A 23,419-nucleotide genomic window follows, 5' to 3' on the forward strand; every position below is an offset into this window, starting at 1 on the left:
GCATCACACTTGGGCCACAGTTTTCAAATTTGCATGCCTGAGGAGAAGCAGAGGTTGTCATATTTGGTGTAAATAAACAGCCTGGTTTCCCCAAAAACCCTTTAAAGTGTGTCAAGTGTGGACCTGAACACTGAGGCCTCTGAATCACATTGGAGGCTTTGCTGCTGCAATGCCATTTGTAATCAGAATTGATGAAAAACAGTGACAATTTGTTTACAGCTCCTTCTATGAAAAAGAATCATTCAGCTTGCACTTTTAAGCCTGATAGCCTGAGGTCTGACCTGCTGATGAGACAGCATCTCTAAAACTGCCTAGTGTTTTATAAATGTTTGGCATTAGGACACTGAACAGCTGCTTAAATTATGAGGGCACTGGTAAGTGAAGTTCCTACTGCCTTTCTGACTGAATGTAGACATTTCTCATTAAAGACCCAAATCCACAAGGTGCTGCTCACTCTTAGCCTTCATGATGGTTTCTTCTGAAAAGAATATCTGTCTAGTTGCGAGGTCTGGTCTCTCAGCGGGAATTTAACAAGCTATTTCCATCTGTTGCTGCGGGCTGTGTTTCAGAGTATGGGTTCGTTTGTGACTCATGTTTCTTTTCTCTCCTTCTTTCCCTGCCCCCTTTCTCTTTCTCATCTTCTTTCCTCTGCAGAGGGGGTAAGAATGAGCCAGAACCAGAGCAACCCATCCCTCGAAAGGTGCAGATTCGTTCTCTCCCTTCCTTGGAGGATATTGATCCAGATGTGTTAGATAGCATGCACTCGTTAGGCTGCTTCCGTGACCGAAACAAACTCTTACAGGACTTGTTGTCAGAAGAGTAAGCACTTGCTCAGTCTTAATATCAGTTGGGTGTCCATGGGCTGGGATGCGTACAAACCTGGGGAGAGGTAGAGATCACTTTAACATGTATCTCTCTGTGAAGGACCAGTAGCAACTTCTCACCCTCTGGCTGCTCATTTGCTGGTGAGATATTGGGAGCAAGCACTGAGCCTTGCTTGCACCGTGTGTCAGAAGCTCACAGAGTGACCAGCAACGGAGGCATGGTGATGTCTCTTCCCTTGCTGCCAGGCAAGGTCACTTCATGAAAAGATGGGCCATGCAGTACGAATGGGGAGGTATCGTTACTCTTTATTTGTGTTGGATATGCCTTTGTTGGCAAAATTTTATTTATTTCAAGCTTATGCCTGAGAGCTGGTGTATTTCATGAGGTATTAGGAGAGGCACATAGTGGTAAGAGTACTTAGAGGCTCAGGAGACCTGTTGTGCTGCCACTCTTGGTTTGAACTTCCTGTGGACACATTATCTCATCTGTCCTGTGCCTCTGTTCTATGTGTGTAACATGGGAATCTTATTTCCTTTTCTCACTAGCTACTTGTTGGAGACAGCAAGATTCTCAAAAGCTTTGTGGGTTGTGTATCTAGCTGGCAGGTACATGACCATTTCCAGCTTATTTAGAATAACTGTAACTGTTTGTTTGATAACAAGTTATGTTGATTTTTTTTCTCATAAAAGTTAAAGATTTTTCTTCTTTTTTTCAGAGAAAACCAAGAGAAAATGATTTATTTTCTTCTGCTTGACCGGAAGGAGAGGTATCCTAGTCACGAAGATGAGGATCTTCCCCCTAGAAATGAAATAGGTACTACAGATATGACCTCTGTCACCATGAACCCATCTCAACTAGTTCCTCTTCAACTTTTTTTTTTTTAATGTGTAACCAAACCCTAGCATCACTGTTACCTTCCCACTGAAATGGTGTACAGCATTGGTGAGAATCCTCAGCCTGAGGCAGGCAGGTTCATGGTTCAACTCGAAGGCTTCATTTTTTAGGACATGTCTGTCTCACAGTGCAGAAACATCCAAGTTGGTCTTGAGCCAGGTATTAAAAAATATGATGTGGACCCACAAGCTGGATCTATGCAAGCAGATGAGGTTTAGCAGCAGTGCAGTCTAGTGGCAGAATTTTCTAATTATTAATCTAGGTGCAGTGTTGCCAAAATGCCACTTCTGGACTTGAGCCAATAAGACTGTGTAGCATTGCATCCATGTGGAGTTATATATGTACAGATTCTCTTTTTTATAGGTAAATATATACACCGTTGAAGTATGAGTGATATAATATTGCATACCTGTTTATAGTACATACATCAAACTCCCATGCTTTTAGACTATCTTAGAAAGATTTTTAAAGCTTAATATACAGTGAGATTATATAGCTTATAAATCTCTGGTGATATCACTTTGTTCCTGAAGAATTGTTCATTAGTATTTTAGGGTACTGCTGATCGCCAAGGACTTCACTAATCTAGACAACAGGAAAAATGCTTCTCTGAGGAGCTAACTATGTAGATGACCCTTGCTGTGCAGAGTGACAAAAGTTTAACGAATAAACTATTAATCACTTCTATTTATGACATGAAATTGCATTTTTACATTGTAGTGTTGCGATTTTTAGGTATTGCATTTCAGCACTTTACAAGGCTAGAAGCAAAGGGCTCTTTATTTTCACTGAAAAGCCTGGAATCTCCCAAGCCTACAGAGCAGTGGTATAGTGAACTATATTTGTTAGTACTCCATTGAATTATTACCCTATCTAAGTTGCTGGGACCAGAACCTATAATTTTGCAGGGAAATCTCTTCTGCGGGAGAAGAGATGGAAATTCTTCGCCAACACAGTAATTTTTAAATTCCTACCTGGATGGTACAGAGATCATATTAGCAGGGATCCTGATGAAGACAGGTAGGTGTGCCAAGTGCAAGTCCTGTGGTCAGAAGTCCCTTTCTCAGTGCAGTTTGTCATCTAGCACTTTAGCAAATGGCTTTTGACTCAAATAGATTATCCAGCAATGTAAGGACACCATCACCTTGTTTTAGAAATGCTTTTATCATAAGAAGCAAATCAAGGTAACTCTAGAATCTTCATATTCAGCATGTGAGTGAATATGTAGCTATGCCATAAATACATCATATATCTCTTTTCCACACGCCAAAATATTTCCATGGCTTGGAATGAAATATCATGCTCTACTATTGTATTTTTTGTACAAGGAGGGAAAATGTTCCCCAACGGGAAAACACTACTCTGAATGTATCATTGTGCCTCACTGGCACATTTTAGACTCTTTGAGCATTATTCTTTGAGTGTTTGTATGTTGTATTTCCTCTTCCACGGGGGGTTTCTACCTCCTCTGTTCCCAGCAGTATCTCTGAGAACATGAGGCAAGGTTTAATTAAGAGCAGTCATGCTTCTGATTAATATCTCATCATTAGCCATTAGCAATGGCTTTGCACGAACAAAGAAGAGCAGAGAAAAAGTAACAGATTTAATAATAGCAGCTTGAAGAAACCACATTCATGAGAGTTGTGCATTGCCTGAGCTCTTCCAAAAAAAAAAAAAAAGCACATCTCAGAGTATTTTGCTTTTTCCTCCTTCTTTGCATATTAGGTCTCAGAACAGATGGATGTTGGTAAAAACATGGCCAGCTCAGACTAGCGCTCTCTTCTGGCATCCCTTCTCTATGTCCCACTATAGAAAGCTCTCTCAAAGGGGCAGGGAAGGGCTGCCTTCGCCATCTTTTGAGTCCAGCTCCATTTTATTTACCTGACAACATTTCTCAGTGAAATGAATTAATGTCGCCTAATGTCTCCTTGAGGAAATGGCTTTTGTTTCTTAATAAACCAGAAAACAAGAGATTGGACCAGAAGCTGAACCTTTATTTCCCACCTTCCAGATCAATGCCTTTATAATTGGATCATTACCTGTAAGATTCTCTCTTCCTCTGTAAAAATCCTTAGGAATGGCTTCACTTTTCTGTTGTGAAATAAAAGGAAAATGCATCCCCCAAACTATCACAGATCCAGACTAGGATTTGATTTTTTTTTTTTCCCCATGTGATGTACTTCCAGAGAGTCAAGAAGAGAAGGACAAACACTGGATATTTTCCTGGTTTTAATTGCTGTTCTTCTGCAAAATCTTCTGCTGCTTTTATATGACATCACTTTAGACTTTATGGCAGGATGGCTGTCTATTTAATAATTTCTTTAGAATCTTTAGACTTGACAGTAATGGCAGACTCAGTGCCCTGACGTTTCTTACTCAGACTCTTTTAAAAAATATGTACAATACTTGTTACCATCAGCCATGTATAGTGTGGGAATGTAGCCAGTCTTAAAGAGGAATCAAATACTTTTGTTAGAACCTCAACCACGTTCATGCAGGCTTCTGGATGTATTTTTCATCAAACCTTTGTGAACTGCAGGTGTGTTTCACGGTCTGCTCTTTTTGCTTAGTCTCTCTCTTTGACAGTTTAAAATATAGATTGGAAATCAATACCTTCCAGCATCTTGAGCAGCAAGGTCTGATATAAAAGAACCATTTAGCTTGTTAGTGATATACTTCTCCTCCTTAACTGTTCTGTTGATTCCCTCATGGCCCCTCTGGCTACTGTCTTTCTCTCAAGCTTTCTCTTTCTGATGGCTGTACAAAACACTGTTATTCAAGTCTTTAGTTAATAACTCCTCAAATTTCTTCTTCCCTCTTTTTAAATGTCCACCTTGTATTTGGCATGTCACTTTTGTAAGTGTCAGTCAGCTGAATTTCCATTTGCTAAAGTCTTCTGTTTTGAATATGCTTGGATCAAATTGCCTTTTAAAATATCTGTTCATGAAATGTTTTTCTTGCCTTTTTCCATCTTTCTTACTTAAACTCTATTATTAACTAACATTGATGCAGTCTGAGCTTACTCATCTCTGTTCTTTTAACATTAACTGCTTTCTTCATCTTCCTTCTTCTTCCTTTTTCTCCCCTTTTTTTTAAACGGCACTCTTCCACTTTCCTGATGTCTGATATCCCTCTGCAAAACCTGCATCAACTCTCTGTTGTTGATAGCAAAAGTAATTACATTGTCATTATGCGTGTTCCGTGTCTCTGGTCACACTTCTGATACTGTCAGTTGTCCTGTGGGATGAATCCTTTCTCATTCTTTGAACTTGTTTGGAGAAACAGGAGTTTGAAATGTCTAAATGTTGTCCCAGCTTACTTTTGAACCACTTAAACGTGTGCAGATGAAGTCACCTGATATAGCTGCTTTATTAGGTTTATCTCCCTTTGTTTTTCCTTTAACTTCATGCATTATATCTATATCTATATATACAAAGAATATTTGGGTTATACAGTAATGGAGTCAGTTACTATCACTAGCCCATTTGCATTTGAGCCATCTTTGCTCATGCTCATTGCTTCAAGAATAAGCCCTGCCTTAAAGCTATCATGTTCTAAAAAACATGATATAAGAGAGAGAAGAAACAAGCAAGTAGATGGGGGTGTGAAAAGGGCAGGATAATAAAAATAATATTATCAGACCAGGCAGTAGAGGTAGAATTGTCAAATGCAATATTACTGGTCTTGCAAAGGAAGACTTAAGGGCTGGGCACTATGAGGTTCTTTCTAACTGCAGAGGTGAAAGATGCCTTTTTTTACAGGCGGTCACACCTTGTCTATAAATAGAGCCAGGGAACTGAAATAGCCCAAGCAAAGAAAATAAAATCCTCTGTGTGCTTTTTCCTTCCTTCCTTCCTTCCTTCCTGCCTTCCTGCCTTTCTTCCTTCCTTCCTTCCTTCCCTCCTTCCTTCCCTCCTTCCTTCCTTCCTTCCTTCTTCCTTCCTTCCTTCCTTCCTTCCTCTGTTTGGACGCCATGAGAAATATTAGTAATAAAACTTCTCAGCAGCTCTGCAGTTGGTTCACTGCTTCACCATGGAGGTGTGTATGGTTTGACAGATCATCTAGGAGCACTTTCTTCGATGTGGTTTGGTATCTAAAGACTCTTTTCAGAGCAATTCAGATGCTCCTCAGAACCTCAGTAAATGTTTGTCAGTGCCTTTAGGAATGAATTGCCTTTAAATATCTCATTCTTGTACCTCAGTTTTCACTCTGCAAAGTGAAGGTAGCACTTCAATACCTCATAGGAATGCTACACAATAAAAAGTGTAAAGCACTTCAGTTACTATATCTGTAAAAACTGTACAATGACCTCTGAGATAAATTTTAGTAGCTCTCATTGGAAACTCAGGTAGACTAGTATGTTTAATTTGTAATGCCGAAGGAGGAAAAATAAAAAGCAACAGGGAAAACCTGAAATCTAATCTGAAAGATGCAAAAAAAAGGGTGTGTTTTTAGAGGAGAATGCAATTCTGAGTTCAGAGTGTACTCATGTCTGTGTGACACATTTAATCTAGCTACTCAGGACATCAAATGCAAGCTCTACCAGCCTGGGTACATACACAGGATCCCTAGGTGGCTTGTGCTCTGGCTAACAACTTGTGCTATAGCCCGTGCTGTCATCTCGTTATTACTGTTATCAGCTTTGTAAGGTAATTTCTGCAAGCTGTGTTATAGTTGTACGTTTATTTTACAGTGCTGTAGTAGCAGCGCTCCTTCTCTCTGTAGAGGGATTGCAACTTATGTCTTAATTTTTGCAAATTCAGAGGAAGGAAAAGACTGCAAATGATCATCTCCATCACAAAGATAACCTGTCTCTGTAGGGGAGGTGTGATTGAGGTTGTTGAGAAAGGATTTAACCAACCTGTGTGAGGTAAGTCACAGCCAGATTCAGCTGACAGCATTTTCTTTTCATAAAGATCCCCCCAGGAAGCGTGTGGACTCCCCAATGCTGAACAGGCATGGGAAGCGGCGGCCAGAAAGGAAGTCGATGGAGGTTCTCAGTGTGACAGATGGCGGCTCCCCAGTCCCTGCTCGCAGAGCTATTGAAATGGCACAACATGGACAGAGGTGGGTCTCTCCTTTACCCAGGAGTCCTGCCTGTCTGGGTTTGCTATCCCCTTTTATGTTATACACACAGAGCTTTTTTATTCACACCAGTACTTCCTACAACTTCCAAGCACATTTGCAACATAATCTGGCAGCCAGCAGTGCTTATGCACACAGAAGTCCTGCCAGAGGCTTAAGGGTTCTGTTTGCTTGCAGCAAGAAACCACCACATCCTCTGGGCAAGATTCATCTCAACTCTTTTAAATTGTCAAGAACACAGGCATTCAGTCTAAGATTGTGATACAGGCAGTCACTCTAGGCAATGGGGACAGACGAGGGCTTTGGAAGGTCTCAGATGCATATGTCCTCTGTTCCAACAATTGTACATGGGGTAAAGTACCCTCTGGTTGTTCCTCTCTGTCTCCATAGCATACCACAGGAATCTAGGTGACTGTCTTGGATTAGGTGCCTAGCTTTTGGTCACCCGAAGTTAAATGAGATGAATCATACCCTCCATGTCATCAGAACAGCTCGAATTTGGAAAGCCCTGTTCAGGCATCTGTAGATGCCTCTAAAATGTACTGTCAGATCCAGCATGCATCTGACCCACATAAATTACCACGTGCTTGTAAAGTGATGGAATATGTATAATTTTGGCTTTTTTCTATCAAAGAAAGCATCAGTCTTGTGAAGAAACAGCAGAGGAAAATGATGTCTCCTCAAGGCAGGTTCTTGGAGAGTAAATTGTGGAAGTTCACTTACGTGAACCATGGCAGTTGCTTCCTCAGTCCCTATGACTAGCCTATGGGAAGCATGTGCATTTGGATTCATACTTGCGTAAATCAATCAGTATAAAAGAACACTTCACATATATGTATGCTGATGATGCTGTAACTTCTGTTTCAGCTTTATGACAAGACTTTTTTTGTTTTGATCTGCTCAAAAGGAGTCTGCTGTGCCCAGAAACTCCCTTTGCTGACTGAGAGCTGGGTGAAGACTGTGAAATTATTTCATGTCCAGAGGCCTCTAGAATTGCTGGGAAGTTTTGCTGGCAACTGTTGTAGTTCTATCTACAGTGAGGAAAAAGTGGTGATTTCCAGAACCTGCTAGGACTTGTTTCAGACTGGATATGTGCCCTTGAGATACACTGCCATAAAAATTTTTCCTTATAGCATAGGTTGGAAACCTGTCTTGAATATGTGGTTTGCTTTGATGTGAGGTCTGGATGAAGGAACTATTCAAGACAGGGTGAGCTCAGTGTTTCTCATAGACCTCAAAGTGATAAGGATGAATACAACACTGACAAACAGTTGCTCACTCGTTATTCAGCTTGCAGTGTTTAATTTGGTACCTGGTAAATGCGTGGACCATGAAACTCCCAGAGCCAGACAGAGGTGAATCACCTTCCTCCACCCCAAGGCTGCCTGTGAGTCGCAGTACTCTGCAGCTGTTTGCAGTAAGTGTCCAACTGGGTGGAACAAACGGGAGGTGTTAGGTTGATTCTGAAGTTTTCTGAGAGCTGAAACATTGTTTTCCAGCTCTCAGCTTTGACTTTGGAGTCAAAAATCTGAAGAAGCAAAGCTGTGTCTTGCTACCCAAAGTATTTCTTTTGCTTTTAAATGTCTCACTCAATCCTGCACATAAGAAAACAATTGAAGTCAAAAGGTCTGAGATGATTTCAGAGCAGAGGCATATCAGTAAAGCAGGCTACATATCAGTAAAGAAGGGCTTTCACAGAATGGTTGGGGGTTGGAAGGGACCTCTGGAGATCATCTAGTCCAACCCACCTGCTAAAGCAGGTTCACCAGAGCAGATCGCACAGGAATGTGTCCAGGTGGGTTTTGAATGTCTCCAGAGAAGGAGACTCCACAACCTATCTGGACAGCCTGTTCCAGTGCTCTGGCACCGTCAAAGTAAAGAAGTTTCTCCTCATGTTCAGATGGAACCTCCTATGTTTCAGTTTGTGCCTGTTGCCTCTCATCCTGTTGATGGGCACCACTGAGAAGAGTCTGGTCCCATCCTCTTGGCAACCACCCTTGAGATATTTATAAACAGTGATGAGATCCGCTCTCAGCCTTCCCTTCTCCAGGCTGAGCAGCCCAGCTCTCTCAGTCTTTCTTCATAAGAAAGATGCTCCAGAGCCCTCATAATCTTTGTAGCTCTCCACTGGACTCCCTCCAGTAATTCCTTGTCCGTCTTAAACTGGGGAGCCCAGAACTGGACACAGTACTCCAGATGCGGCCTCACCAGGCTTTGGCTTAAGGAGGAAGTGAAACCTGCCAGGCACAAAAGAGATACAGGGCAATGCATACCACAACTGAGGGCTGGACATAAAGGTATGACTAATGGTGGAGATGTAATAACACCATGCTTGATGATGATGGGCTTGGCAGTGCTTGTTTTGGAAGGGGTTAAAGGGAAGATGTTATTTTACTCCGTGTGTGAGCTTCCATAATTCATGCCATCCACATTCACAGATGACAACGGCACATTTTTTGTTGCTGGCAGCTTGGTCGTTTATAACATGAACTGGTTTCATTAACGAATGCCACTGCATGGGGATTGTCTGGGGACAATGCATTGCTGATGGGGAACCATCTGTCAGAACAGTCATAACAAAATGATGAGTGCCTTCCACCAGGAGTGGGGGATTTTTAATGGCTAGTTGCATATTCCATGAAATGACCACTGACAGTGGATTTTACAGGAGCACAGCTTAGATCTCAGAGGTGGATAATTTTCTAAAAATATTTTTTGGTCTCAACAGGTGACTATTCAGTGCTTTTGTCGTACAGTGCTAGGAAGATAGGGAGGGGGATCAAGGAAACAGGTCTCCTGTTTAGACACAGATGACTTGTGTAAACATCCAGAAACACAAGAGATACTGCTTCTTTCTTGTACTGGCAGAGATACTCTTCTAACCAGCAGACAGAACACACCCATGTGTCTTGTGATTTAGTCCTATTGTCCTCTTTCCCAGTAGTAAGAAGATGTTTGCTTGCATAAAAGGGATTTATGTTATAGCCTCTGGTTTATGCGTCTGTGTGATGAACTGTGCTTTTGGTAACCATGTGAGGACCCTACGAGTATTTGGTCTTGGCTTACTTAAGGACATATCTTTCCATTGAGATTTTAAACTTGAAAGCCTTCAACCCTACAGGCTGAGAGATTACTAAGTGAAAAACACAGTCCTTCAGTGGTCCTTTAATGGTGGAGGGGAACTCAACACAAAGGCTGCTTGTTGAGCTTACAGACTTCTTGAAATGCTTGTGCTGACCTCTCCAAGCGTTCTCCATTGGGTCTTTGTTTATGGCGAAGTTGGTATGCATGAACACCAGCCACGTTAAAACTGGTGACTAAGTTGTGTTAATTGTGGTTATCCTTGGTAGTTGTCAACTCAGCTGGTTTATAATTATACCTTAATTGCTTCTGCTGTTGTGTTATCCACACCTCTCAGACTATCTGGTATTTCATTGAAATGTCAAAAGAAAAGAGGTAGGTTCTGAGCTTAGTTTAATGCTAGCTAATTTGTCCCTTGTGCCAAAATCACACAGACTAGGAAGAATTCCATGGGAGCTAGAATCCCTCAGGGATATGCCAGAAATTTTCAGCAGCTCTGCTGTAAGAGTCCAAGAACTGTTCTAAAATGGGCTTCATTAACTATTCATTTTCTTCTGGTTATTGAAGTGGATAGCTTGCATGAAAGATCAGCTAACATTAGGAAGCAGTGTACTGTGAAACAGTGGAGCATATTACCAGTGAAATATATTACAGAGAGCTGCCCCTTTTTAGCAAAGCATAGGGAATTTTACTTCTAAGCTTCAGGGATTCAGACCCAAGATGATAAAGGAGGGCATTTCTCTCTACACTGAGTATAGGAGAGAGAGTTGGAAGTAAGTGGTAATGGTCCCTACAAATTAGAATACAAAATGGATTACTGTTCCTCTAAGAGGCTCTGTGGTCTGATTTTAACCTTTTCCCAAATTATGCTTGGTGTTGAGGTCTTCTGGAAAAGTCTGAGTAATGAGCACTTTGCAATTCGTGCCTTCAGGCATGTTCTATTTTCCCTGGACAATGTGACAAAGTAGATGGTAACTGGGTTTTCAATTGGATAAAGGAGAGCAGGGTTTGCACGTGTGTATGGGGGAAGTAATCTTTGACCGCACAAGTCGGAAAGACTGAACTTCAGCACTGTGTAGGTGTGAGCCATAGATGGAAAGTAAAAAAAAAAAAAAAGGTTTTTCAGAGCATTGCTTAAAAAGGGGAGGATGGGTTGGGGGGCTGGGTGTCCAGCATTGCTTCAGGTAACTCTCTTTTATAAATGTCCACACTAGTAACTCTGTTTTCTCGCTTTGTTCCTGCCATAGTAAAACAATGTTCAGTAAAAGCCTGGATATCTCTGAAGCCAATCCCAAATTCAACAAAGAAGAAAGGTATAAACACTGACAATATGTTCCTCTCCTCTACCTCACTGCTGAGACCTTAAAGATGCAGTACTTACCTTCTCCATGTGGGGACATAGCTGTTCTCTCTTAAGAGAGAAACGAAGAGGGTGGGATATTTACAGGCCCACACCACATATATTTTCGTACAGTACCATTAATCTGAGGCTATCCCAAATGCAGCCTGTGACTGTACCAACGTTTTCCCCACTAAAATCGCATCCTACTGCTACTTCTGGTTCAGTTCTGCCATGAGTGAGGATGCCCAAGGTGGATGTGTTTGCCAAGAGTGCTTTAGGAAGGATTGGAATATAAAACACTAGGAAAGCCCAGAGTGCTCCACTCCCAGCACTAGAAACAGCTGTACAGAGTCAGTGGCACCAGTGGTAGGAAACTTTGGAAATCCTGTCTGATGTAGCAAAATATGAAGTGCCTGTAGATAAGAGACCAGTACCTTAAGACAATCGTGACTGCACCAGAGAACACAAGAGGAAAAGATGACCCAAGACAGAGTTTTTGGAGGATGATTCCAATCTAGCACTTCAAATGACAAATGGTGTAGAATAACAAAAAAAGTAACTCCCAACTGTGGATAGAGGCACAATGAAAGACATGCAGGACCACCAGCTTTAGGGAGTTTAAGTGGACTCATGTGGGTCCATGAACAAAGAAAAAGTTTAGACATTTGGGAAGGTTTTTGGTGAACATATTGTTACAAACTTTTGGTCATCAAGGAAGAAAAATTTTCTCTAATGTTAAAAGCTGGCATCCCAATTGATAATTCTTCATCAAAAGGTAATCCTTATACATGTTGGACAAACACTTAACTTACCCAAACGTTAGGAGTGTTCTATATGATTCAAAAAGGGGGAAGCAGTGGATTCCTTAAAGGAACCTATGGATTTGGCAAAGCATTCTTTCAATTTCCCTTTTTAATAGAAACGTTTCTATTTAAAGATAGATGTGGCCTTTAAGCCTCAGGAGACTTGTAGGATGTGTGAGGGACCATTTTGGCCTTTTGCAGACCGAGGCAGTCCTTTGTGGGCAGCGTTTCAGGTCTTAAGCCTGACACAATGAAGAACATTGTGCATCTGCAGGAGAGATTGTGCCTCATGTGGTGTGTAAAGCACCATCTTTGAGATGCCAAGATAGGAACAATTAAATTTTTGGTCGGTGTTTAATTGTCCAACTTTATGATGTCTTTTTTAAAGGAATACTGCATCTTTAAGGGTCCCTTCCCTCTAGATGCACATGGTTGTCTTAGTAGCTGAGGCCACTGTCCCTTTCTTTTTCTTTCTTTCTGACTTTCACCCCCTCTTTCAGTGCTTCTCTTCTTCTGTATCTGGGTTGCTGCAGCTCCGTAGTTCACTTGCTTCAGTATTGTAGGGAATGCACATGTCTGCGCTTCTGGGTCTATTGTGTCCTGGGATTGTTCATTTTTTTTAAACCTCATTTCCCTCTTCCTTTTCCCTATTGTCAATTTGCTTTCCATTCTCTTTGTTAACCTCTTCAGTGCCTTCCCTGTTGGGAAAATGACTTGAAAGAAAAATTAATCTACCTTCTTGCACCCATTCTATTTACATTTTAATATTCTGCATGTATGAATATGGGTGTATTTTCTGTATAAATATACACACACGTTCCAATATACAATGGGTGTCAATTTGCTCTTCTCAGTTACATCACTATAGATAGATTTGTACGGGTACAATTGAGGACAGCGTTTGTCCTGCAATATATACATATATATGTATTTGTGTATATATGAATTAGATCTTACCCAAATTTGCACTCCAGACGGAAATACAAATGGAGTGTCACTCAAACACATGAAAAAGAACTTACTGTAATGCTTCTTTCCACTTCTCTATCGATGCATAGCACAACAGGTTTTTCTTTCTATTTTAACTATGTTTTAATTTTAACTTTTTTTCAAAACTGCCTTGCATTACCCAGCCCAGCATTTGCAATGTTGATGTAACCGGAAGCATGGCTAGTTGCACTGAGCAGTAAACTGTGAAATCTACTGGGCATATATTAAATTTGGCATTTCTGTTGGTGACTGTCTTGTGGAGAATGGATTTTCCTCACCCAGCCAGAGTTAGCTCTGGCAGCTTGGGAGCCTGTTATTGAAAATGGAGAGAATGAGAGAGAGAGACAGAGAGGAAAATAAGTGCTGCATCCTACTTGAAAATAATTTGGCTTAATAACACACCAGATTTTTTAAAATTTCTAATCTAATCTTTGTTAATGTGAAAAGGTGATGACACTTGCCTGAGTTTACTTACCTTCACCCCCAAAACTAAATAACCTGACTTCTTTCCAATTTTGAAGGCTTTGGTTAGTAGTGAAAAATTAAGAATACTGAAGTTTTTGATTGTTGCTAGGCTTCAAAGTATATGTGCTAGAGATTCATTCTGCTTTTAGAGCTGCTATTTCAGACTCTTTCCAGCACAGCATTGATTTATTCTCCATTCACATTTGAAAGATTTTCTTTGCAACCTTTAAGACCCAGAGACTGAATTTATTTTAAATGAAAAATGAGATCCTGGAGCACAAGATGGCATCCACAGAGATAAGTGCCAGGTTGCTGAGCTAATATGTTCTAGCTGATCTGAATTCCTGACTGTAAGACCATCATGACTAATAAGCCAGTATCAAAGCAGATTCACAGCTTGAGCTACAATCTTGTACCTTGGGCTCCCAAGCTGGCTCAGAAATGCATGCTTTAATAACCAATACGTTTCACAGTTCATTCGTGCCAAAAAAAAAAAGTACTTCTTACCAGGCCAGCTTGGGGGACAGAGGGACACTGCACTGAGCAAAATGGGGACAAAAAGAACAATTTCCTTGATAACAGTGTGATATAACTGTGTCTTATGTAAGAGGCAGAGAAAAAATGCAGCATGAAGTATGAACCCCTTTGCTCTGCTGACTGCTTTAATTGGGATTTGGCTGAGAAAATTTTTTTACAGCCTTAGTATGTCCCTCTCCTTATTCCCCAGTGCCAAAGTTGGATGTGTCTGCAATATTGTGTGCAGGACAAAAGTATTTTCTGGTAAATGAAACTGTCCCCCTAGTGTTCCTGGTCTCTGAAGACATAGGCACCGGTGGCAATAATTACGACCGTTCAGTTCTCCAAACAGTATTTCACTCTGCTTTCCCTACTCTTCTCTCCACCTGCCTCCACATCCCTCTCTCTTTCTTCCTCTCTCTCCCTCTCTCTTCATCTTCCCTTTCCGAGGATGGCGAGTGCTGATCCATTGGGGTAAGCTCTAGTTTTGGATTACACCTGTTGCGGGACGTGTTGTATCTTGTAGAGAAACTTTTCATTTGCACTTTACAAAGACAATACAGGCTGATACACTTCAGTGAATGAGGCTTTAGAGGAGGGAGAGAGAGAAAGAGCTGTGGGAAGAAGCATTTTTGGTGCTTTTATGTGTGTTCGTGTGCTTTTATTTTGGAGTCACACTCCATATAATTTACTTTTTAGTTCTTTTTTGTTCTCCTGTTTGTCTCTCTGTTTCAATGTCTGCGGGCACAGAGAACTATCCTCAGACACCATGGTACCAGGACACCTTCTGAGAATGAAACCCCCTTCTCCGTTTAGCACTTTTTGTATCTGTTTGGTACCCTCCAGTTAATTTTGATCCTAATTTATCCTTTTTTCTTATTTATCTTTTTTTCCTTTTTTAAGATGAAGCTGAACCTCATTTAAAAAAATGCTGGGTATTCCCTCTCTTTTCTGGATATGTTTTCCTAAAAGGTGAACAGATGGCCCTAGAGATAGATATATTTTCAAAACTCTTTATTTTCAGTAAAGAGGATATAGGTACAACTAGGAATGCAGTTACACACCAAATTAAAGTTCCATTTGTAAATACTTAACAGAAGGAGGATATTTTATTAATAAATGATTTAATGAAAACATTGTAATAGATCACTACAGAGTACAGCAAAAGGTTATTGAGAGGGTACATACAGAGGAAGCTAATTAGCACCGGTAACATTTACTTTTTATGTTTGTAGCATGCTTTACTATTTATTAATTCTTTCTAAACCATTTATAAATGGAACTTTAGTATAATTGGCCAATTAAGGAAGGTGGTGCTGTTTTAACATCACCCTCTGCGTGCACTGAAAGGAAGAGGGGGTGTGTTACCAACACCTGCAGTCCTTTCTCTGTCCTCTTTGTCGGGGTTCATCTTACAAGCAGCTATTACCATAAGCAGACCTTCTGACTTAAGCATAAGTATTTCTAGTAAGAGGTGTTATAGTTAGTATTATTTGCATGGTGGACCATCAAAGGTATTCTATTCATATTTGCTAGATCAGAGAGCAAGGAAGCACAGTTTGTATCTTTTGGACACCCAAGGGTAATAGTGATGAAATGTTGTAACACACAATGCCTGACTGCTCACCTATTGCATATTAATTCAGGTCATTTTCAGGGGTTTCATGCCCTGAAATGCAGTTCGAATTTTTCGATTTTATTTGAGTGAGCAAGCAAAGAGGAGTATCAAATTCCACCCAGTTTATGCTTGAAGCAAATAAGAAGTTGGCTGGATATTTTGGGAATGACTTTCAAAACTACACATGGAATCAAACCAATTCAAAATTTCTAAGGCATTTCACCCAGGGACACAAGTCTGATGCATCACTGCACGCTGCATGCATGCTGCAGGCTCCCCTCTTGGAAGCATGGCTCCAGCTTGCCCAGCAAAGAGGCTTTATTCAGCATCCTGGTAAAACTGTGCTATGAAAGCAAGTTCTGCTGGGACTGCAACTATGTACCAAACTCCCCTTTGATTGTAACAAAAGTTTCTGTGAGATGATTATTCAAAGAAGAAACAAATGCCAAATCTGACCCGTTGCTGGCTGTGAAGCCTTTGTTACGCTACTGGTGTGTGCTAGCAGATGCGCTGTTTAAAGCATTTGAAAATTAATCTGAGTGAAGGGCTACATAGAGGTGCTCTATACATGTGCTATATGTGTAGTACGGTTACCAGGTCAGCTGTGCTTTTCCTTCTTGTATTTCTCTCTGCCTGTGCCTCAGCAGTGTGAGGCTTCAGCCCTTCACCTCTTACAGCTTTCAAGAAATTCTGCAGTTCTCTGATACCAGCTGGAAACTGGATTCCAGCTCCTCAGTTTCACCAGAAAGAGACCACTGATCTAACATGAATTTGGCCTCACATGGCTTCCCATTTGGCAGCAGCTGGCTAAAATGAATAGAAAATTATGTTAAAACAAAGGAACTTTAACTTCGATACTTTGAAGTATCAAATAGATTGAATAAGGTATAAAATCACCACATCTATAAACTACAGCCCTGTCATGCACATTTTGTTTCAGTCCTTGGCTCTTTCATAGCTCAGATCCTTCTAGATTATTGTCCATCTATGAGATGGGAGGAATAGCTTACAATGGTCTCAATGCCCACCTTAAGTTTAGAATGCCCTCTATATCTTCCCTCTCCTAAACCTTGGATTTAGCTCCCTTATGGTGTTTTATTTGGTGGGGTTTTGTGGTTTTTTGTTTGTTTTTTGTTGTGTTGTTGTTGTTTGGGGTTTTTTTTAAATTCCTCCCTTCAGGCTTGGCAGAATGACTATGTCACTTTAGAAGGGACTGAAGAGTCTCTTCTTGGGTCTCTAAACCTGGCAATCGTATTTGAGGGAATGCTCTTTATCTGAGCAACTGCATTAACTTTTCTGCTTGTATTTTCAACAACTTTTTGATGGCTTCCATTGAGGTAGTGCCCAAACATACATCAATGCAAAACACAGAGCAAAATGAGTCACACACAATGTTTGTAGTTTCCTAGATTGTTGCATTTTGTATTAAGTTATTGGAATAATTATAGATTTGATACTTCCAATGACATTTAATGCCTGTAGAGACTCTTAGGAGGTTACTCACTAATAGATATTTCTCACTAAATAAATTTAGTTCATAGCCATAGAGATAAGATGATGTCATATTTTTCTCCTCTTTCCACACGTAAGATCATCCAGGTTATGCCATACTAATGTGCTGCCTGTAGGGCCTCATAGTTTCGTTTTCTGGAGAGAGGGATAAAAATTTAAATTCTCTCTGTTCTTTCATTACAGCATTTCAGCATAATGCAGCATTTTCATTACCTTCTTTTGGCCCTGTCCCAGTTCTGTACACCTGACTCTGAGACACAGGAGCAGTGAATGTGTTGTTTTTTTAAAAAAACTGAATTCTAGCATTTCCAGCTAAGACGATCTCGATGGGAGGGACAAATCTGTCATTTTTGCTTGTTAGCATTTCTGTACTGGAGTACGGAAACTACCATTGTACTCGGTTTTTATAGCTAGGTTGGGAACGATGTCCCATTTGTAAAGGTGAATTATGGGAGTTTTATTAAATTGAAGAAGATGCAAGGAAGAGCTCTTCAGTCTGGGTTTCATATCCCATACCAGCACTCTCTTGTAAAGGGGAAAAGTTCTGAAAATGTACAGCTCTTTTTTCACTCCAACACTAAAAATTAACCCAGGATTCTTTAAATTCTTTCCACTGCTCCTATATACAATTTCTAGTGTGGACAAACTAAAACTTGCTATAGGGCCTACTTTACTTCTTGCATATTTTGCATATATATCAGCAGCAAAAATAAAGCTTGTTTGATAGCAATCGTGGATACTGAATGCATTTCCAGGAGGATTTCACACTAACTCTCTCTTCTGTCCCCTACCTCAGGCTCCTAGGCTGGATGAAAACACAGTACACAGCAACTCTTTTTCAAATATTGCTTCCAATAAGGAACTGGGAGTTGGGAGGTGTTTTGCCCTCTGTGCATGGGATCGTTTCTGTAAAAAGATAGGAGGCAGTGGGCCTGGGAGGGGAGAATTCAGGACTGTTGGAAACACCCGATAGCAAAGAGGGGATAGCAAATTGGAACTTTTAATCAAGTATCCTGGAATTCAGGTGAGTGTCAGGGAAGACTTTCCCACCACAATTAAAAGTTGGTGGGAACAGATCCTAGTGGGAGTTTTAACTCCTAAGTAGGTGTTTAACTGCATCTCTGGGCACTTAAATGCCTTCCACATTTGCCCAAGATAATCTACAGGCTCCTCTTGTAATTTTTAGTTTGGAAGAAGCTTTTACTTGGTGACTCATACAAAGAAGATTTTAACTAAATGGTCTTCCCATATGCACGACACATCTATGTTGCACTCAGCTACTTCAGTTGTAGGAGACGCACATAAAATAGTGGAGCAGACAGTTCTCCCCTTAAAATTACTCTGCATAAACCTTTATGAGTGCCCCAGATCTTGATGGTACAAATTTAGGTTTAATCTAATGCAAAAGACTGCCAAGATTTATCTTCTAGTTTTTGACTGCTGTACTGTGACGGGCAGACTGCAGCAGGGTACAAGGAAAAATGTAAGTGGGGAGTTTCTACATAGAATGAGTGCCCCAGATTTTCATGGTACAAATTTAGATTTAATCTGGAAAAAAAGCATACTGAGACTGGACTTCTGGATTTCACCTACTTACTGTGATGGACAAACTGCAATGAGATACAAAGAAAACCATCAGTGAGTAGTTTCTGCAGAGGATACAAATAGAGGCAGGACCTGCCATTGTGTTCAGTTGTAGCTTACTCTTTCCTTGGAAATATTTCCTCTTTTGCAGTGCACATATTGTTTTTAATAATTCTACTACTCAAATTTATTTAGTAGTACATGTCTGAGACACCCTTTCAGAAACTGTTTTTTTTTGTTTTATTCTCCTTTAGGAATAGAAGAGAGTAAACTTGAGACAGTTTATGGTCTAAATTTGTTTTATATTCTCTTGTGTATATGCTGACGTTAACTATCTGACCTGTATTGATTTTAAATATATAGATGTGTACACACACACATAGACACATATGTATACACCTACACACATGCACTGTGTTTTTGAAGCATCTACAGTATTTCACCTTTTCATGTTTGTTACCTGAAGGCAAGTAATTGCTTTCGTTGATCTTACTATAGGTGAAACATTGGTAGATTTGCTATATTGACATGTTGCATGATGGTTCTTGAACAACTAGGTTCTTAGCCAAGTCCTCTCCTATAAAATTTTTCAGTCTTCAAGGCAACTTTATTTTTATTTAAAATGGAGAGAAAGCAGCTGTCTCTGGGGCTTACTCATTTACAGTCACATGGAGGGGGGTTTTTTCCAGTTGGGCAGCCCTCCCCCTGGAAACTTCTGCTGCTGAAGTGTTTGTGCTTTTGGCCTGTCTGCCATTTCAGCATGTTTAGCATGGCACATTTGTACATTTTATTGTCTACAGCTGACATTTTTCATAGGCAGGTTTTGCTGGAGAGCATAAGAGCATTACAGTGTAGGTGACCTTGTCAGCAAATAGGACAGTTTATTCTCTCTTGACTGGCCTCTTTTTGAGGACACCTGAGCTGTTATCTTGATATTAGTAAAGTCATCAACTACAGCAGAACTTGTTATCCATAGAGAAGACCTGGCTTGTTTAATATAACAGCAGGAAACCTTACTGGAGAGCAGAGATGTGAATTCTATCAGTGAGAAGCTGGAAAGGGTTGAGCCAATGTGAGCTTTGATTTCAGTGGGAAGTCATCACATAGGAAACAATTGTGTGCTTGGGTCATGGAGACTTGGGTTTTTTCTTAATACCTGGAAGAATCCCCTACCTTTGTGCTTTGTACACACAGTGCTTTTCCGTGTTGCTCGTGACAGAGGACATCTCATTCCGTGTCCCCCAGCACTGTGCAGAAGAGAATTCTTAGCACCAACAGGAATGTCTTGACAGTCCTCTTTGAATTCAGCAGTTCAGCTTGCAGAGGGCAGATGTAGTAGCTTCCATGTGCTTGATGACCAAAAAAGGGCAGCAACTCTCTTAATGAAAAGGGACTATAGTATTCCTCGTGAGCAATGGCATTCATTTGTTTTGAGGGTGGGACAACTGAAAAATGTGACAGTGAAAGGAAAGAGTCATACGCTTTTCCAGTAACAGCCTCCCTCCTCCTCCTCACATCATGCCTGTGCCTGCAGTGGCTGGTGTTCAGGGTTATTACTTGTCCAAGTTTTCTGAGGGCTGTTTTCCTTATTGTGTCCATTCAGGTCTCGGTCGATCAGCGGAGCATCGTCTGGGCTCTCCACCAGTCCTCTCAGCAGTCCAAGGGTAAGTGGTGCTGCTTCAAGATCTGTTGGTCCAATTCACTCACACATGCTTGATGCTTTTTGACATCTGTTGCTGCAGAGCTGTGGCTCTTAGTTGGGATGTTTTGTTTTTCCTTGGCAGCTTGTAAATTTTCGTGGGTGCTGAGGGAAATGTTATTTACAAATGCAAACAGAGAATTTCTCATACATGTTCCCTGCACTGTTAGCAGGGATCTCACCGTGCCCCTGCCCTTTTTCAGTCTCATAAGCACATAGAACAACATTGCTATGACTAAACACTGCCATGTCCACCTGAGGTCTGCATACAGCATGGTTTCAGACCAGATACCAGGAACCATTTCACAGCTACCTTCAATCAGGGCACAGCAGAGCACCAAACCGTGCCGGTTATGCTTCGGAACTGTATTAGAAAGTCAGAGAAAATAAATTATATGAATTTGAGGACTAGTAAATTTAAAAGGAAAATAAGAAATTGACTAAATAAGATGATAAAAGAGCACTCAAATCCCTATAAATAAGGTACATTCACATGGCCTTATTCAATATACAGTCAACTAAATACTGATAACTAATACTGACACTCAGTGCAAAACATGCTTGATAGAACATCTGTTGCAATGTTATTACAGTTTCTAAGTGCAATGACAGAGGCCTCCCTCTCCTTGGTAACTTCTTTAGGGATAAGAGTATTCCTAGTGTCTGAAAAGGTCAGCTTAGTCACTTCAAGACTACAGTCTTTACAAAAGTCTAGACCTCATCAAGAAGACTGTAGGGCCATGACAATCCATGTAACCTAACTGGCCCAGAGACTTTGGAGGGTTTCAACACATTTTTTATGACTTCATGAGAAGATGCTGTCCCCCTTCAGAAATGGGATATAGTCTATGTGTTACCATATGGATACACCTATGGGTCTGCTCTTAGGTATATGAAGATAACATCAGTATTCGAAGTATTTAAAATTGTAATTCCCCGGTAACATTGTAATTCTTATGCATAAAGACACACTGTCAGGTGTATGTTTCTAGGCTAGTAAAGCTCCAACTCCTTACTTGACTGAACCATTTTCTGAAACATATTCTGGGTTCCTACCAGTTGTTACCTCTTTTGCAACTGGCATAAATATGTTTATGGTCTCCTCTGTGTCTTTAATGTGCCAGAAGCCAGTGAAGATCCATTTCCTTGTTTCTGCGCTGGGACTCGTGGATGACCGTGGAATGAAGCAGAGTTCTGCGAACTCTTATGCCACTGCGAAATGTAGTGAAAAAGAGCATGGAAACAGTTTTGTGCACAAAATAAGTTTCCATTGCGGCAAACCTAAGTCTTGATCTCATTAATTGATCTCTTGGGATCAACTTCTGACATCTCAGTAGGACTACATCAAAGAATAAGGATGACAAGATCTGTTCCATAGTTGCTGTATCTTACCATTATTACTTAATAGGCAGTTGGTTAAATAGTCTTCAAAGGGATTTAGCAACCAGATGGCATTTTCAGTAGATCATAACGATATTAAGGCAGGTCAAGTTTGAGGCTTAAAAGGAAATGTTGGAATAAAAGTAATATTTTTTTAACATCCTTACCTATGTTTCTAATAGCACCTTAGATTATTGCAAGAGAAGATACTTGAAAAAGTAAATACACATTTCACTATATAGAGTCGTAGAACAGTGTTTGTTGGAAACAACCTTCAAAGGTTCACCTAGTCCAACCCGCCTGCAAGGAGCAGGGACATCTTCAAGTAGATCACATTGCTCTGAGCCCCATCCAGCCTGGCTTGGAATGTCTCCAGGGATGGAAACCTCTCTGGGCAGCCTGTTGCAGTATTTTACCACCCTCATTGTAAAAAAATTTCTTCCTCATGTCCAGCCTGAATCTCCCCTCCTTTAGTTTAAAACCATTACCCTTTGTGCTATCGCAACAGGCCCTGCTAAAAAGTCTGTCTCCATCTTTCCTATAAGCCCCTTTTAAGTACCGAAAGGCTGCAATAAGGTCTCCCCAGATCCTTCTCCATGCTGAACAACCCCAACTCTCTCAGCCTGTCCTCACAGGAGAGGTGTTCCAGCCCTCTGATCATTTTCATGTCCCTCCTCTGGACCCTTTCCAACAGGTCCATGTCTTTCCTGTCCTGAGGGCTCCAGAGCTGGATGCTGTACTCCAGGTGGGATCTTATCAAAGTGGAGTAGAGGGGCAGAATCACCTTCCTCGACCTGCTGGCCACACTTCTTTTTATGCAGCCCAAGACACAATTGGCCTTCTGGGCTGCAAGTGCACATTGCCAGGTCATGTCCAGTCTCATCCACCAGTACCCCCAAGTCCTTCTCCACAGGGCTGCTCTCAGTCCCTTTATCCCCTAGTCTGTATTGATACTGGGAGTTGCCCCAACCCAGGTGCAGGACCTTGCACATGACCTTGTTGAACCTCATGAGGTTCGTATGGACCCACTTCTTGAGCTTGTCCAGGTCCCTCTCGATGGCATCCTGTCCCTCAGGTCTGTCAGCTACACCACTCAGTTTGGTGTCATCTGGAAACTGGCTGAGTGTACATCCTATTGTACATGTCAGTACTGGTCCCAATACACAACCCTGAAGGACACCACTTGTCACCGGTGTCCATCCAGACATTGAACCATTGACCACTACCCCCTGGATGTGACCATCCAGCAAGTTCCTCATCCACCGAACACTAATGGCATTCCCCATTGCCCCAGCTGAAATATAAACCTACCTTGTTCTTTATTACATTATTTAAAATGCAGTAATTAAGGGTGCCCCTTCAGATTCTTAATGGCTTAAGCGGGAGTTGTATTTGACTTTATTTCTTTCAGATTTGATTCTCAAACCATCATATGCATAAGACACAAAAATTGCAAGGAAATATTTGCAATCAACAGTCTTTGGTTAGTAGTCTGATAGTAACTTCCACAAATTAATGCCTTTCCTCATCTTTTCCCTTTCTTTTTGGTGATCAGAACGTATCAACATAGCAGACTTTAACTTTACAATCCTAATAATAATACAAATGTTTTGATGTAGTGATTT

The 23,419-nt window shown here is 40.9% G+C and overlaps 1 protein-coding gene across 1 annotated transcript in view; it reads left to right on the plus strand.

Moving 5' to 3' along the window:
• Positions 1 to 23,419, plus strand: part of BRSK2 (BR serine/threonine kinase 2) — a 319,127-nt gene that overhangs the window by 264,466 nt on the left and 31,242 nt on the right. Inside the window, exons 10-13 of the mRNA XM_065635714.1 lie at positions 655 to 819; positions 1,541 to 1,638; positions 6,636 to 6,786; positions 20,319 to 20,379. Of these exons, the coding sequence (XP_065491786.1) occupies positions 655 to 819; positions 1,541 to 1,638; positions 6,636 to 6,786; positions 20,319 to 20,379 (475 nt within the window). The remainder of the gene's footprint in view (positions 1 to 654; positions 820 to 1,540; positions 1,639 to 6,635; positions 6,787 to 20,318; positions 20,380 to 23,419) is intronic.

The sequence above is a fragment of the Caloenas nicobarica genome, chromosome 5 (assembly GCF_036013445.1).
Source record: "Caloenas nicobarica isolate bCalNic1 chromosome 5, bCalNic1.hap1, whole genome shotgun sequence".
NCBI lineage: Eukaryota > Metazoa > Chordata > Aves > Columbiformes > Columbidae > Caloenas > Caloenas nicobarica.